Source organism: Oryctolagus cuniculus, chromosome 10 (assembly GCF_964237555.1).
Source record: "Oryctolagus cuniculus chromosome 10, mOryCun1.1, whole genome shotgun sequence".
Lineage (NCBI taxonomy): Eukaryota > Metazoa > Chordata > Mammalia > Lagomorpha > Leporidae > Oryctolagus > Oryctolagus cuniculus.
This window is the reverse complement of record NC_091441.1, coordinates 97,706,463-97,723,019: the sequence shown is the minus strand read 5'-3', so window position 1 is coordinate 97,723,019 and position 16,557 is coordinate 97,706,463. Positions and strand designations below refer to the sequence as shown.

The 16,557-nt window shown below is 62.6% G+C and overlaps 2 protein-coding genes across 5 annotated transcripts; one reads left to right on the top strand and one right to left on the bottom strand.

The window, feature by feature from the left end:
- Positions 1-59: 59 nt before the first annotated feature.
- RRP9 (ribosomal RNA processing 9, U3 small nucleolar RNA binding protein) lies at positions 60-8,861 on the bottom strand. The gene is made up of 15 exons (XM_002713229.5): positions 8,643-8,861; positions 8,283-8,365; positions 4,396-4,508; positions 3,980-4,047; positions 3,862-3,903; positions 3,467-3,593; positions 2,836-2,960; positions 2,543-2,635; positions 2,131-2,231; positions 1,916-2,050; positions 1,762-1,824; positions 1,147-1,292; positions 983-1,062; positions 339-412; positions 60-234 (listed from the first exon to the last, which is right to left on the bottom strand). Exons 1-15 carry the CDS (start codon positions 8,814-8,816, stop codon positions 141-143), a joined length of 1,518 nt encoding a protein of 505 aa, XP_002713275.4. The 5' UTR covers positions 8,817-8,861; the 3' UTR covers positions 60-140.
- A 536-nt stretch (positions 8,862-9,397) lies between these two features.
- PARP3 (poly(ADP-ribose) polymerase family member 3) lies at positions 9,398-14,844 on the top strand. Of its 4 annotated transcripts, none has more exons than XM_008260744.4 (11): positions 9,398-9,538; positions 10,154-10,342; positions 10,745-10,870; positions 11,009-11,197; positions 11,332-11,464; positions 11,547-11,773; positions 11,961-12,107; positions 12,274-12,360; positions 12,563-12,740; positions 13,684-13,839; positions 14,207-14,844. In XM_008260744.4, the coding sequence occupies exons 2-11, from the start codon at positions 10,163-10,165 to the stop codon at positions 14,374-14,376; spliced, it is 1,593 nt and encodes a 530-aa protein (XP_008258966.1). In that variant the 5' UTR covers positions 9,398-9,538; positions 10,154-10,162; the 3' UTR covers positions 14,377-14,844. The 4 variants fall into 4 exon arrangements, with proteins under 4 accessions (XP_008258966.1, XP_051707546.1, XP_051707545.1 ...); XM_051851586.2 differs by having other exon boundaries at positions 9,534-9,672; XM_051851585.2 differs by lacking the exon at positions 9,398-9,538 and having other exon boundaries at positions 9,924-10,342; positions 10,713-10,870.
- The last annotated feature ends 1,713 nt before the right edge of the window (positions 14,845-16,557 follow it).

Genomic DNA, 16,557 nt, shown 5'->3' with positions numbered 1-16,557 from the left:
GTCTCTGTAACTCCATCTTTCAAAACAAATAAATCTTTAAAACAAACAGAGAGACAAGGTCCAAAAGAGGAAGATTTACTACAAACGGGGGCAGGGAGTGGCCATGGCCTGGGAGGGACTTAAATAAGGAGGGAGAGCCATCAGGAGCCAGCAGCTTCGGGCGCCGGGGCCCTGCGCAGAGGGATGATGCACACCGAGTTGCGCGCCTCTTTGATCCGCCACCATCGGCCAAGCCTGCACGGACCAGAGGAGGAGCTGAGACCCAGCCCAGTCCCCACCCAGCCGCCCAGCAGGGCTCCCCTGCCCTGTACCCTCACCCCTCAAGAGGCATCACGTACCTGTGTTCCTGCCCGACCCCAGCCACCAGAAAGTCCCCCGTGCTAGAGAACCTGAGGCTGTTGATGAAACCCACCTGAGGAAAGAGGGAGTGTGGTCACACATCAGACGCCGCGTCACGGTCAAGGGCTTGGCCTACCAGGCTGTGCCTCCTGCCGCCTGTTTACCTGGGCCAGCCCTGTACCTGGGGGGCCTGGGGCTCCCCTTTGAGAGATGGGGGAGGCAGGGCACCAGCCTGGCAGGGGTACTGTGGGGACTAGGGAAATGGTGCACACCAAGACTAGCCAGGGTGTGGCCTCGCTCCTGCCAGAGACACCCCTACCATCACCCCCTGCCCAGGTCCTGCGATTTCAACACACAGACATGGGTCCTGCCACCCTCCCCCACGTCACTCCAGTGCGGGAGGTCAAGTCCACATGCCCCAGCCTGGCACGCTCCCTGCACCAGCCATGCAGAACTGGTCACAGCACCAGGCCTCCAGGCCTTTGCCCATGCTGCTGCCTGCCTTGGACCCCAGCCCCCAGGACAGGGCTCAGGACAGGGAGGGGAGCAGAGGGAAGGCAGGGGAGGAGTTCCAGGGGCCAGGAACGCCAGAGGCCCCAGCAGTGTGGCACAGCTGGCTGAGCATTCGCCAGGCCCTACTCACCAGGGGGATGTCACAGAGATGGCTGAGCTGCCGGAAGCCCTCCCCACACTGCCAAAGCCGCACACAGGAGCTGTGGGAGCCTGGGAGACAGGGAGACAGTGAGCAGCCCCAGCCTGGCTTCCTCCCTAGCCCCTCCCCTTCCCTGCCACGCAGGGGGCACCCACCTGTGGCTATGAGGTCTGTGTTGAGAAGCGCTGCCACTGACGACACCCAGAAGGGCTGCTCCAGGCCCGGCTCCCCACGCAGCCCATGGGCATCTCGCTGCACGACGAGGGGCCGCTTCTTGGAAAGGCCCCACAGAGCCACGGAGCTGTGGGCACAGAGGACAGGCAGTGAGGGCCAGGGCAGGACAGACACACACGCAGCCGGGGGAACATGTCCTAGGTCAGCCCAGCTCTCGGCCTTAGTGCCCCTGTCTGTGAAAAGCGGCTACTGGGGCCGGCACTGTGGTGCAGTGGGTAAAGCACTGCCTGCAGTGCCGGCATCCCATATGGACACCTGTTCTAGTCCCGGCTGCTCCTCTTCCGATCCAGCTCTTTGCTATGGCCTGGGAAAGCAGTGGAAGATGGCCCAAGTCCATAGGCCCCTGCACTCTTGTGGGAGACCTGGAAGAAGCTCCTGGCTTCAGCCTGGCCCAGCCCCAGCCATAGCTGCTACTTAGGGAGTGAACCAGCAAATGGAAGACCTCTCTCTCTTTCTCTGCCTGTAACTCTGCCTCTCAAATAATTAAATAAGTATTGGAAAGAGAGAGAGAGAGAAATCAAGGGGGTGGCGCTCACCCGTCGTCTGCACCTGACACCATGTGCTCCTCGTTGATGAGATGGATGCAGTCAATGGAGCCCCTGCAGGAAGGCAGGGTGAGGAGCAGGGCCCGGCCCCGGCCCCGGCCCCGGCCCCAGCCGCGCGGCCCCAGGTGCCCCACAGGCGCCTTACTGGTGGCCGTAGAAGACAAGCTGGGACTCCTCAGGGATCTTCCACACGCGCACCGTCCCGTCCCGGCCCCCCGCCGTCACACAGCACTCCCGGCTCAAGGCGTCCAGGGCGGCCACGGCATCCTGGTGCCCGAAGCTGCGGGGCAGAGCAGAGACGGCTCGGGGTCACGCGGGAACTCCCGCAGGACACGCGCGCCCCTGCCCGGGCACACTCACAGCGTCTCCACGTAGGAGTTCTCCGCCACGTTCCACACCTTCACGGAGCGGTCGTGCGAGGTGCTGTAGAGCTGGTGGGTGCCTCTGCGGAACGCCAGCCCCTAAGGGTGCAGGGACAGGGAGCAAAAGCGAACCTGGAGCACAGCGGGTGACGGAGCTCAGGCCCCGGGAGAAGCCAAGAAGCCCCGTGGAGGCTGCATGGGGCCCGTCCGTGCGGCCCTGCTGCCCTGCGGCACACGCAGACTTCTCAGGGGGCCCCGTCCCTGTGCAGGCTCAGCTGGGGTCTCCCCAGCACCTTCCCCATCCCATAGCTCACTGACCATACCCTCCTGAAGGGCATACCCGCCCCAGGGGCCAGCAGTGAGCCGGCCCAAGCAGCAGGTGCTCTGCCGAGGCCGGCCCAGCTCCTCACCGACACGGCGTCCCGGTGTCCTGTGAAGGTGTACAGGTGCCGGCAGCTCTGGGCCTCCCAGATGAGAATGAGCTTGCTGCGGTCGCCCGAGGCCTGCAGGGGGATGAGGACCGTGGCCACAGCGGTCCCACGGCGCACCCAGGCCTCCGCCTGCCCCAGGGGCCAACCTGGTGGCCACAGCGGTCCCATAGCGCACCCAGGCCTCCGCCTGCCCCAGGGGCCAACCTGGTGGCCACAGCGGTCCCACAGCGCACCCAGGCCTCCGCCTGCCCCAGGGGCCAACCTGGCCTTACCAGGTACTTGCCGTCGGAGGAGATGGCCATGCAAAGGACATGGCTGCTGTGGCCAGGGGGCTGCCCCTCGGCGCCCTTCTTGGCACGAGGAATCACATGCAGCTTCCGTCCGGTCTCCACGCTCCCTGCCACCGGGGAGGGAGAGAGGCTACTGGGTAGGGGAACAGGGCTGGCTGACGGCCCCCTCGAGGGCCAGCAATGGAAAAGCGGCCAGAGAAGAAGTCCAGGCCAGGGGTCACAGGAGCTGGTTCAGCCACTGCGGTCTCTGGACAAGTTCCCCTCCTCTTCTTAAGTGGGGACACTCAGCCCACCCAAAGGGCAGCCAGGAAGCCCACAGAGAAGGGAGCTCCAGGGACTCCATCCCAGGACTCCACAGAGCCCCCGAGTCTTCCAGCCCAATCTCCCACTTGCACTGCCAATTCCCAGTGGGTCGTGGCCCTGCCTCTGCTCACTGGCCCGTGGGCACTGACCGCTCCTAAGCCCCAGGCTGGGTGGAAGCTTCCACCGTGAGTGCAAGCCCGCTTCCAGAGGCTCCTCCGTCAGGGCTCCGTTTGCCAGGACTACTCCCTCTCCCCACACCAGCCCGCCTGGTGGCCCCCGGGCTGCACCCCCGCCCCAGGCAGGCACTCACACTTAATGATGGTGCAGTCTTTGGCAGCGGAGAAGATGGCCGAGTCATCAGGGGTAATGACCAAGCAGGTGATGGAGAGCTGGTGGCCCCGCAAAACCCGAATGTCGGCTGGGGCTGGGGCCTGGACCTGGGCGGGTAGGGCTGGGTCACTGCGGGTGGCGGCACAAAGGCACCACCACTCCCTGCCCCATGCCAACCTTGCCCTACAACCTTGGGCAAAAGGAAAACAGGACCCAGGGCTGCAAAGACCAGACCCTTCCCTGACCCTGTCTGTCCACAATGGTCCGGGGCAAAATCCCACTGCCGCCTGAGTTCCCAGGGGACCTCGTGCCCACCAAGCCCAGTAGAGCCCCCAATTTCTTCCAACCTTATGCGCAGGGGCCGTGTGCACTCACCTCCTTTGCCACTGACTTCTGCAGCCTGCCCCTCTGCTCCAGCTGCGCACAGAGAAGAAAGGTGAGGTCCAGGGAGCAGGGCCAGCCACGGACACCCCCCACTGCCCTCCCCACTCACCACGTCCTCCTTCAGGCGCCCTGCCACCTGGTCCTCCTCAAATGCACGCGCCTCGGCCTTCTCCTCCTCTGTGCGACAGACCAGACCAAGTAAACTGAGGCTCCCTCCCCTCGTCCCATCCCCACCCCACTGCCCGACAGCTGGTCCCAAACGCCGAGGGAAATCCACCCTGCCTCTGTAGAGAGGATAGAGGGTCACGTGGTCTCCTCCTGCCTTTCCTGGTCAGGTCACTCCAGAGCCACGTGCAGGTCTGGCCTGCTCCAGGAAGCCCGTGAGAGTTCCTGGCCATCCCCCGCAGAGCAGTCAGCCCCAGTAGCCCCGGCAGCCCGCAGGACGCCTGTGTCACCCGTCAGGTGGCTCGGGGCCACAGCAGCGGGCGGCAGGCCTGCCCCTCGCCTGGCCAGCACGTGGCTCACCTTGCTGCCTGAGCTGCTCGAGGTAGAGTTTGGCCAAGCGCAGCTTCTTCTCCTGGGCAGTCTCCTCCAGCTCCTCCTCCTCCTCCTCCTCCTCTCTTCTCCTTGGAGCCAGGCTGTGGGCGGGAGGGCGCTGGGTCTGAGGGGCTCAGCATCCGGGCCACCTTGATGCCCTCCCTGCCAGCCCACAGGGCCGGTGGTGCCACGTGCAGAAGACTGAAGGAAGCGACTGACCAGACGGCACCAGACGGGAGGGCCCCTCTCGGAACCCAGCACCAAGGAGAGTAGCGGAAAATCTCTCCTCTCTGGGGCGGAGAGAAGCTTCTACAGGCTTCCCAGAGAAATCAGGCCACACACAAAGGGTCAGCCATCAAAACGGCTTCAGCCTTCTGCACAGCCACAAGACCGAGACGAGGAGCGTCGCGCACAGCAACAGAGAGACACGCTCAGCCCCGCATTGCCGGGCCCCGTCATGCCAGGCTGGGGAACGCCCCGCCGACAAGGATGCTGTCAGACTGCGAGGTGTCCTCCGTCCTCCTTTTGGGAGACAGGGGATGTGCTCCCCAAGCAAGGAGGTGTGGCATGGAGGCGGGGGGGGGGGGGCGGGGACAACACACAGGCCATCCCTGGGCGACATCTCCCAGACCAGGCAGTGGCCTCAGGCCCAGATCCCAGGGCCCACGACGCACTGCCACGTGCCATTTTTCATCCCGAGGACAAGGGTCCAGGTGAGTCCTAGCTGGCTGGCACTTGGCCTGGCGCTGCTGGAGTTCGTGTTGTCCCCCTCACGCCCCAGTCCCTGGGCCGGCGGAAGACCCGAGCTTCACTCACACACAGGTCCTACTTTGACCTGATTCTGGAAGCTGGAAGACATCCTGGGGACCACGTCCTCTGCGCACAGACCTGCACGTACCCGTCACTCATGACCTCACTCCCGCCCCAGAAGGGACCTCGCAAACTCTCAGGACAGCCAAGGCCAGACCACGCCCCAGATGCCGGGTATCCAGCCTGCCTTTGACCTCTCCCCTGTACAGCCAAGGTCGGGACTTCTACCCAGCAGCCCCAAACGCACTATTCTTGTTCAGGGATTCACGCATGGGAGGCAGAACTCTAAAGGAAAGCAAGGGAAAGACACACTGCAGATTCCATTCACGGGGCATTCGGATAAGACAAAACTCGGGACAGCGGTTAGCGGGGGCCGGGGGTGATGAAATCCACCAGCATCTTCATGATGGCAGCAGCGACACGACCGCGTGTGCCGTCAGAACTCAGAGTTCACTGAGAAAGGTGGGTGTCACTGCATACACATTACACCCAAATGGGGCCTTTAAAACTCTTTTATAATAAAAGAAGAAAACAAATGATTAAGCCAAGTCAGAAATGACAGCTGGGGCTTGTATGTTTCTGCAAATGTTCTAGTTCTGAACCTAAATGGTAGATGCACAGGATTCCAACGCTTTATCATTTCTCTCTCCAACACAAATACACTCTTCTGTATTAACACATTCCACAGTACATCTTTCTTTTTTTTTTTTTTAAAGATTCATTTATTTTACTTGAAAGAGTTACAGAGAGGCAGAGGCAGAGGCAAAAGAGAGAGAGACAAAGGTCTACCATCTGCTGGTTCACTTCCCAAATGGCCACAATGGCTGGGGATGAACCAATCCCAAGCCAGGAGGTTTTTCCAAGTCTCCCATATGGGTACAGGGGCCCAAGGACTTGGGCCATCTTCTGCTGCTTTCCCAGGCCACAGCAGAGAGCTAGATCAGAAGTGGAGCAGCCAGGATGTGAACTGGGGCACATATGGGATGCCAGCACAGCAGACAGTGGCTCTACCCACTATGCCACAGCACCAGCCCCCACAGTACAACTTTTAAAAATACTAGAGGGGGGCCAGCGCTGCGGCTCACTAGGCTAATCCTCTACCTTGCAGCACCGGCACATGGGGCGCCGGATTCTGTCCCGGTTGCCCCTCTTCCAGGCCAGCTCTCTGCTGTGGCCCAGGAGGGCAGTGGAGGATGGCCCAAGTACATGGGCCCTGCACCCCATGGGAGACCAGGCTAAGTGCCTGGCTCCTGCCATCGGATCAGCACGGTGCGCTGGCTGCAGCGGCCATTGGAGGGTGAACCAACAGCAAAGGAAGACCTTTCTCTCTGTCTGTCTCTCTCACTGTCCACTCTGCCTGTAAAAAAAAAAAAAAAAAAAAAAACTAAAAATACTAGAGGGGGCCGGTGCTGCGGCTCACTTGGCTAATCCTCCACCTGCGGCGCCAGCACCCCGGGTTCTAGTCCTAGTTGGGGTGACAGATTCTGTCCTGGTAGCTCCTCTTCCAGTCCAGCTCTCTGCTGTGGCCTGGGAAGGCAGTGGAGGATGGCCCAAGTGCTTGGGCCCTGCATCTGCATGGGAGACCAGGAGGAAGCACCTGGCTACTGGCTTCGGATCGGCGCAGCACGCTGGCCATAGTGGCCATTTAGGGGGTGAACCAACAGAAAAGGAAGACCTTTCTCTCTGTCTCTCTCTTTCTCACTGTCTAACTCTGCCTGTCAAAAAAAAAAAAAAAAAAAAAGAAAGAAAGAAAAAAGAAAAGAAAGAAAGAAAAAAGAAAAGAAAGAAAGAAAAAAAAAATACTAGAGGGGCCGTATTTAAAAATACTGGAGTGCCCTGGATGCTCCTCTTCCAATCCAGCTCCCTGCTATGGCCTGGGAAAGCAAGAGATGGCCCAAGTGCTTGGGTCCCTGCACCTGTTTGGGAGATCTGGAAGAAGCTCCTGGGTCCGGGCTTTGGATCAGCCCAATCCCAGCCCCTGCAGGGATTTAAAGAGTGAACCAGCAGATGGAAGACTTCTCTCTCTCCACATCTGCCTCTGCCTCTTGTAACTCTTTCAAATAAATAAACCTTTAAAAAATAAGAGGACTAATTAAAAAAAAAATACAAAGACACGCACGGGGGACAGGCATTGTGGCACAGTGGGTTAAGCGGCTGCCTGCAGTGCAGGCATCCCACATGGGCACCAACTGAGTCCCAGCTACTCCACTTCCCATCCAGATCCCTGTCAACATTCCTGGGAAAGTCCTTGGGCCCCTGCCAGCCACGTGCAGACCCGGATGGAGCTCCAGGCTCCTGGCTTTGGACTAGCCTAACCCTGGTCATTGTGGCCACTTGATGAGTGAGCCAGCAGGTGGACAGAAGATCTCTCTACTTCTCTCTCTGTAACTCTTCCTTTCAAACAAATAAATAAATCTTAGAAAGAAAAGCACAGTAAGCTTTCCTGGGAACACGTACTCAATTTCAGAAGCAGACTTTCTAAATCCCACTCAGCAGGAAGGCACCAGGAGCCCCTGGTGCGGCCGTCTGCAGCACCCGCAACACAGCAACCACCCCAACACCTGCGGAGGAGGGGGCTTCCAGCGCCTCCCTGCCTGGATTCTCCCACCGCCCTCTCCACACTCCCGTTCTGCCCCCAGGGTTTTCTCCAAGCCCAGAACAAGAGACTCCTCCTCCTCTCCCAGGCCCTACTTAAAAGTCCTTCCTCTGCTCCCAGAACACAAGGCGGGAAGACACTGGTCCCCTCTTCACCTGTCTGCTCAGCTCCATACCCCGAGCAGCGACGCCAGTGCCTGGCTTGTTAAGGGTCAAGACAGACGAGAAACTGTGAAACTGTGAAAAACACAATCAAGAACCACCGAGCACTCCCCGGGCCTGTCAGTCCAGCCCTGCACTGAACTCCCTGCCATGCATCGGGGAGGCGTCTCCCTGAGCCCTGGGGTCCTCTCCACAGGGACCCCTCAAAAAAGACGGCACTTCAGAGGGTCAGAAATCGGAGGCGCAGCTCTCCCTGGGCTCACTGAGTCTCCCGCACACCGCGGGCCTCAGTTTCCCCTTCCGCTCACCTCTCGCTCTCGGAGTCGCTGGAGATCTCCTCATTCATCTTGCCTCCACCTTTGGACTTGCCCCTGTCCCCCGCAGAGTCTGCCTGGGAATTACAGGACCCTTTCTTTGGTCTGCGGTCCCGAACACCCCGGCACTGACCAAGGGCGCCTCCGGTCCCTCTAACGGCCCGGGACTGGGGAAGGCGTTGCCTCCCGTCCCTGGTCAAGCGCCAGGGTTTCCAGGACTCGGGCCGATAAGGGAAGGACGAGGCTGATTCCGGCCAGGGTCCTGCGCGAAGGGCTGGGGAGGGGCCCGGGTTCGCGTCCCCCGGATGGGACGACTGCTGAGCTGTCCCGGTAGCCGGACGGACCGCAGCTCACCTTTCGGCGTCTTTTGCCGGGGCCAGCACCGGCTCCGCTCCCCAACGCAGACTTTCCCCGCTTCCGAGACGCCGCTGTTGCCGACATGCTGCCTGCCGTGTGTGTTCCAGCGCCCGCTAGAGAACTCACGTGGCAGCTAAGCCCCGGCCTCGCCGCAACACCCGGAGCCTTCATAGGCTTCCACTGTTCGGCAGGCCACGCCCCCCGCGGGGTCCATTGGGCCTTTTGGCCGCTTTGCCACGCCCCTGAGCGCCATTGGATATATCGCTGTGGCCACGCCTCCGAGAGAGCCTATAGCTTCCCGCTCCTGGCTTGAGTAGGAAGCACGCCTGTCCCCGGAGCTTCCGGCCTGAGGCCGGGGAGCATGCGCTCTTCAGCTGGCTGATTTCTCAAGAGGGGGTCGAACCAGAAGCGCTGTCTCTGCGTCCTCTGACCGCTTGGGGGCGCCAGAGATGCGGGATTCCGCGTTCTGGAGCGTGACTCCTCCCTGTTTGGGGTAAACTAATCCGGCGTTAAACTAGTGGGGATCCAAGCAGCCCTAGAGAGACAGTGCCCAAGGTCACTGGGCAGCCGGTGAACACGTGCCGCAGGTCCCAGGCCAGATGAGCAACGCCAAGGCTGCATCAGACCCGTGAGCCTTGGATGTGTCTAGATCAGTGTCCACCCATCTGCAGGAGAGGCCAGAGACCCGAGCCAGCCCCAGGCTCTGATTCATCCCCCTTGTGGCCAAATAGTTGGCATTCTACCCTCCGCCCAGTTCTTCCCCTCTTGTGACTGTTGGGAAGTCTCTGGCTGAGTCATGTCTCAGCTCCTCAAGGGCCACTTAGAAGTGTTCACAGACCTGTGACTGCCTGAGAGAGCCTGCAGCCACCTCCCCCTGTCCCTGCCTCTCTTAGGTGAGTGCCTTGTGGGCCTGCCCACAGGCCTGGGCAGGGCAGGGGTGGGCAGGGCAGGGGTGGAGTAGGACCTGCTTCTGCCCTGCGACAGTGCCAGGCCCCTGATCGAAACCCAAGAATTCTTGACTCCTCGGGTAAGAGGCTTCTGGACCACTGGTCCCAAGCTCTGGGGGACAGATCTGGCCTCAGGAGAGCTGCCCCCTAGAGGCGCTGCCCACCTCCCCACCCCTCCATAGCTCTGGTGAAAGCCCAGCTGGTGGCCAGGGGGAGGGGCAGCCGGTACCCAGACGGTGCTGTGATCCGGGAAGAACCAAGTGGGAGGGAGAGACTTTCACTTTCCCTTTGGCCTCAGGCGCTGTCGGGAAGCTGGGCGGGGGGGGGGGGGGGGGGGCAGCTGCCTCCCTGATGCTGACCAGAGTGGGTGGGCGGGACAGGGCCCTGAGCCTGCACTTGTGCCTGGGAAAGGGGCTATCTGAGGTGCAGAGGCTCGGATGGGATGGGCACAGTGAAGCAGAGAGGGAAGCGGTGGGGGCTCCAGGATGGGGCACGGTAGTGCCATGAGGCCAGGCACCGGGCGGCAGCCAGGGAGGCCTGAGGGTGCCTGCTGTGGCCCAGGACTGTCATATGGCTCCAAAGCGCAAGCCCCCGCCACAGCCTGCAGGCCCCCAGAAGAAGGGGCGCCCGGAGGCAGGCGAGGAAGACAGCTTCCGCTCCACCGCCGAGGCCCTCAGGGCCGCGCCCACAGAGAAGCGCGTGATCCGCGTGGACCCCACCTGTCCACTCCGCCACAACCCCGGGACCCAGGTGAGCCACAGTCCCAGACGCCAGGCTGCCACTTGCTCCCTCCTAAGCACAAACCCTCTCCCCGGGGGAGCCCAGTTCTGCCCTGTGGCTCAAGGCCCCTCAGGGAGCCCCAGAGCCAGGCCATGTCCCCCCGCCCCGAGGTCAGGGCTGTCCCCCATGGGTCCAGTAGGTCACGTGTGCCTGCAGAGCCCCGGCAGGCTCCCCAGGGCCCAGCCACATCCGTCCAGCACTCCCCCAACCCCCACGCCGGGCTTGAGCCTTGTCCTCAGGACTCTGTCCTCTCGGCCAGCACCATGCCCGCCCCATCCGGCCCTTCCTGGACAGACCCTTCTCTGACGCCCAGTGTGGCTGGTCCTTCTGTCCCCATCAGGGCCCACCAGCAGCCCCCACCCCCTCTCGCAGGTGCACGAGGACTACGATTGCACCCTGAACCAGACCAACATCGGGAGCAACAACAACAAGTTCTACATCATGCAGCTGCTGCAGGAGGACGCTGGCTTCGCCTGCTGGAACCGCTGGGGCCGCGTGGTGAGCCGGGGCCACCCCACCCCCACCCCCGCCTTCCTGCCCAGGTCCCCAGGAGGCCATAGCAGCTGCCTGTCCCTGCCTCCCCCTCCAGCCGTCCAGGGCGTGCGCAGCACCAGCCCTCAAGGCTGTCGGTTGCAGGGCGAGACGGACCAGTCGAAGATCAGCCACTTCGAAAGCCTGGCAGATGCCAAGAAGGACTTTGAGAAGAAGTTTCGGGAGAAGACCAAGAACCACTGGGCGGACCGGGACCGCTTTGTGGCCCACCCCGGCAAGTACACGCTCATCGAAGTGCAGGGAGAGGACGAGGCCCAGGAGGCCGTGGTGAAGGTGACGGCCGGGGAGGGCAGGGGGAGGGGCCTGGCTGGGCTCTGTCCCAGACCCGGCCGGTCTGTCCGAGGCCGTGCCCTGCTCCGAGTACGGCCCTGCCCTGCCGCTCCTGCCCACCATGTCCCTCTTCCCAGGTGGATGGAGGCCCAGCGAGGCCCGGGGCTAAGCAGGTGCAGCCCTGCTCCCTGGACCCCGCCACGCAGCAGCTCATCACCAACATCTTCAGCAAGGACATGTTCAAGGACAGCATGGCCCTCATGAACCTGGGTGAGGGGCCAGGGGCCGGGGGGGGGGGGTGGCCAGGGGCCGGGCGGGGCAGGACTGAGGGTCTCCACGCCCTGGCCCCTAGATGTGAAGAAGATGCCCCTGGGAAAGCTGAGCAAGCAGCAGATCGCGCGCGGCTTCGAGGCCTTGGAGGCCCTGGAGGCGGCCCTGAAGGACCCCGGGGACTGCGGCCGGAGCCTGGAGGAGCTGTCCTCCCACTTCTACACCGTCATCCCGCACAACTTCGGCCGTAGCCGGCCCCCTCCCATCAACTCACCGGAGCTGCTGCGGACCAAGAAGGACATGCTTCTGGTGAGGGCGTGGCAGGGGCCACGGGGCAGCAGGCCAGGGGGTGGGGGGACTGCGGGGAAGGCCTACCAGACAGATGGGGTGAGAGTGGCAGGGGCACACACGGGCGGGGTGGCCATGGTCCCAGGTGTGTGGGGGGAGAGGCCAGAGGTCAAGTGGGCAGGCCAGCTGCCAGTGCTCATGGTCCCAGGTGCTGGCAGACATCGAGCTGGCCCAGGCCCTGCAGGCAGCCCCCGAGGAGCGGAGGGTGGAGGAGGTGCCGCACCCGCTGGACCGCGACTACCAGCTTCTCCACTGCCAGCTGCAGCTGCTGGACCCCCAGGCACCAGAGTACCAGGTGTGCTGGGCTCACAGTGGGCACCGCCCCTCTGCCAGCGGCCCCCCTCTGGGCACCTTCTCTCTGTGTTTCCTGGGCCTGGGGGGAAGAGGCGGCTGATCCAGGAGCCACCCCCACACACACACCTGTACCCACTCCTAGCCTCCATCCTCCCCTTTCCCCACAGGTGATCCGCACCTACTTAGAGCAGACTGGCAGCCAGCACAGGTGCCCCACTCTTCAACACATCTGGAAAGTGAACCGAGAAGGGGAGGTGAGGCACAGTCCCCCCCGCCCCCCGCCAGTCACCCTGGCCCTTAGGGAGATAAGCTTAGCCTATCCGGCCCTTAGTGAGCTGCTCAGGGACTCAGAGCCCTTCCCAGCAGGCCGAGTGTGTGTGAGTGTGAGTGCGTGGCACCCAGGGGCCCTGCACCCTTGGATGGCGTGACTCCCACTTCCCACTCCTCCCTGCTCAGGGAGACAGGTTCCAGGCCCACTCCAAGCTGGGGAATCGGAGGCTGTTGTGGCATGGCACCAATGTGGCCGTGGTGGCCGCCATCCTCAGCAGCGGGCTCCGCATCATGCCACACTCCGGCGGCCGCGTGGGCAAAGGCATCTACTTCGCCTCGGAGAACAGCAAGTCGGCGAGCTATGGTGAGACACCTGCTTGGCCCAGCCTGGCCGGGCATGGGGGCACTAAGGGAGACCGGGCCTCATCCTTGCCCACTAGAAACCCCTGCAGATCGGGGGGAGGAGCCTTCGATGCCCAGCAGTCGTCCTGGGGCTTGGGGGCACCCAGCCTGCTGGTCAGGGAGGACTTTCTGGAGGAGGTGATCCAGGTAGGATGAGTGTGCCCAGCAGAACCAGGAGGCACTGGGAGAGGAGTTTCAAGGCAGTGGGGTGGATACAGAGGCGGGGAGACTGCAGCAGATGAGAACATGGCCAGGGGAGCTTGGACCATCCAGGGGGTCTTACCTAGAGCGCAGTGGAAGGCGCAGTTGGACTTGAAACCAGCAGGGTCCTGGTGGCTGCGTGGGGCAGAGGCCAGAGGCTGTAGGCAGGCCGGATGGAGCGAGCAGGGCACACCGTGGAGAGAGGCTCCGAACAAGGGATGGCTGGGGGTGGGAGAGCAGCAGTGAGGTAGCGGAAGGTCAGAGGTGTCTCCAGTGGCTTTTGAGTTTTTGGCTCAGCCCTGGCCACGCCCATCACTGAAGGCCAGCCCCACCCACTCCAGGGCCCAGGATTCGTCCAGGGTGGGGCTCACATTCTGGGGTCTCTGAGGTTGCCCAAGATCATGGGGCCTGGGGAGGGGGCAGGGGAGTCTAAGAAAGCACGGCAAGGTGGGGGCCGTGGATGCCAGTAGCAGACAGCAGAGCAGGCTGCAGTGAGAAGCCCCTCCCCAGGTTTAATCCAGGGGGCCGTGACAGGCCGGGGTGAGAAGGGCAGGCGGGCCAGCAGTGAGGGCGTAAGGTGAGGCAGGAGGAAGCTGGCCGGAGCCGAGGGGACCTGCGGCTGCGGCAGCCACCCAGAGGAGAGCAGCCGAGAGCCGGGCAGGAGCTCCGGGCCGCCCGCCGCTGAGCCTCCGCCTGCCCTGCAGTTACTGGCATGCAGTGCGGGCCCCACTACGTCGGCTACATGTTCCTGGGCGAGGTGGCACTGGGCAGGGAGCACCACATCACCACGGACAGTTCCGGCCTTAAGCGTCCACCCCCTGGCTTCGACAGTGTCATTGCCCGAGGCCACACAGAGCCAGGTGAGCCCCAGGGCACTGACCAGACCTGCGGTGGGGCTGGGATACTGAGACAGGGCACAGGCATGTTCGCAGGGAGGACACAAAGCAGCAGCCTTCCTCACCGTGGACATCCACTGTCCTCCAACAAACACCCCCACCCCGCCCCAGCTCACCAATCGATCCTGGAGGGCTTCAGGGAGAGGTGTCCTTGAAGGAGGAGCAGGCATTCCGCAGAGGGAAGCTGGGGTGTGTGTGTGTGTGTGTGTGTGTGTGTGGCTATTGCAGGCCGGCAGTCCAGCCTGCACCGTGGGGCTCAGGTGGGAGGAGGCAGTCACTGTGGCACAAATGGGGAGCGCAGGGGCCCAGTGACCTTTGCTGTGCCCTGCAGACCCGACCCAGGACACTGAGCTGGAGCTGGATGGCCAGCGAGTGGCGGTGCCACAGGGCCGGCCCGTGCCCTGCCCACAGTTCCGCAGCTCCCACTTCTCCCAGAGCGAGTACCTCATCTACCAGGAGAGCCAGTGTCGCCTGCGCTACCTGCTGGAGATCCACCTCTGAGCTGCCCTCCCTGCGCCCGGGGGCCGGCCAGGGGCTGGCCCGGGGTCTGCAGTCTCCCTGTCCATCTCTGGTGCCCGCACACCACTTCCGTATTTTCCCAAGGATACCGTATGTCATGCACAGAACGCCACCGTGGCCTCACACAGGATACCGCCTGCCTGGCGACCTCCGGCCATCTCCGTTTGCGTAGACCACTCTGAGATGCCCCGCGCGGTGCCTTTGTCAGGATGTGCCGCCGGCCGTGGATGGTGCGTGCCTGTGCGGGTGTGGAGCCATTCACGCAGTCACCAAGCTGTGCCACCGCTCTCGCCGTGCGTCTCACTTCCCCCACCACTGTGACTCCCCACCCCCGCATCTGCCCAGCTCCTCCCCCTCCGACCCCCACCCCACGCCATGAACCCCCGCTCTGCTCTCTGCTCCTAGGAGCCCAGCTTTCTCTGATTCCACATACACGCGAGGTCACATGCTGTTTGTCTCTCTGATTGGCTCATTTCACTTAGCATCCGGTCCTCCAGGCCGCTCCACACAGGGCTGCCTTCGCCGTAAGGGCTGCATCCTGGTCCCTGTGCGCCCCCCCCCCCCCCCGCTTCCTTTAGCCCTTCAGCCACCCGCGGATGGATGCACTGGTCGCTTCCCTGTCTTGGCGGCGGTGACTGCGTACAGGTGTCTTTTCGGCCTGCTGATCCCACCGTCTAGCAGCAGCAGGGCGGCTGCATCCACATCGCCCCTTCTTGCCAGGCCCGCCGTGCCCCCAACAGCAGTCTTGCTTCCCTCCAGTCCCTCTTAGCCCTGGCATGGCTCTGGCCACAGGGTCTTGCCCGTGGGGTGGGAGGTTAGTACCGGACACAGAGTGGTAGCCTACCTGACGTGGTTAGAGGGACACAGGCTGAGGGTGGGTGGGGACCCACATCGGCCTGCACCGTCCGCCCTTGCGCAGACTGACAGGTGCAGCCACCGGTGTGGGGAGCAATTCGGACTATACTGTTACTGGAATTAAGACTTATTCTATGCATCTGCTCTCCCACAATATGGCGCTGGGAGAGAAGTAAACAGCTTCCGCACAGCTGCCTCCAGTTCAACTAATAAACTGTAGGACTTGCTATTGATTGGAGGAGAGCAGCGTACTCGGCGTGTGGGCAGCCGAGTTAGGATTGGCGGAGGAGGACTATAAAGGAGGAGAGAGACGGCATGCACCAGGAACATCTAAGGGGAACATCTGAAGGAACACCTGTGCAGCCCCCCAGAGAGCCGGCCGGCGGTGTGCCGCTCCCCTGCGGAAGTGGGGAATGTGGCCAGGGGGAACTGCCCTTCCACGGAGGTGGAAGGGATAGTAGCCAGCCCGGGAAGAACCAGCAGCAAACCCGGGGAGGGCCGAGCAGACGAAAGAACAGCGCAGGGTCCTGTGTCGTTCCTCCACGAAGAGGGGGAGCGACACACCGGGGTAGACCCAACTTCAGGTGTGCACAGGCAGGTGCATTAAGCATAGTGTTCTCTCGTGCCAGCCTCTGCTCGGCTGTCACAGCTGCGCCAGGCCCGGGCCTCTGCCCTCTCCGTGAGGAGACCCAGCACACGGCGCCCCTGTGGTTTGATGTGGCTCACATGCACCCCTACCCCACCTGGGCACCATCACCTGCTCCTCATAATCGAGTCTTCCAGGGGACCCTCTCCATCACTGGGGGACCTGTCTGGTGATCCGTGTTTGCATTTGAGAGGGCAGAGAGAGATACCAATAGATAAAAAGTGGGTGCTCCCACCCACTGGTTCATTCCCCAAATGCCTGCAATGGTCAGGGCTGGGCTGGGCCGGAGCCCGGAGCCAGGAATCCAAGCCAGGTGTCCCACATGGGAGGCAGGGATGGAAGTACCTGCACTGGGGTCTGCATTGGCAGGAGGCTGAGTCAGGAGCTGGAGTGGGGCACTGAACCCCAGTACTCTGATGGGAGGTGTGGGTGACCGCCCTGGCTTCTTAGCCACTTGACCAAACACCTGCTTCTCACCAGGTGACTCTCTGTTTTGGCCAAGACGTTGCCAGGGCAGAAGAGCTTCCCTGCATGTCTTCTGTCTGAGCCTAACAAACAAATTCAGCATACAGCAGAGGAGCCCGGCTGGGCACACGCGAGGAGGCTGCCCGGGCGGGAAACCAGCTGTCACCCCCGGTGATCTGCCACGGACGAGGGGTGTC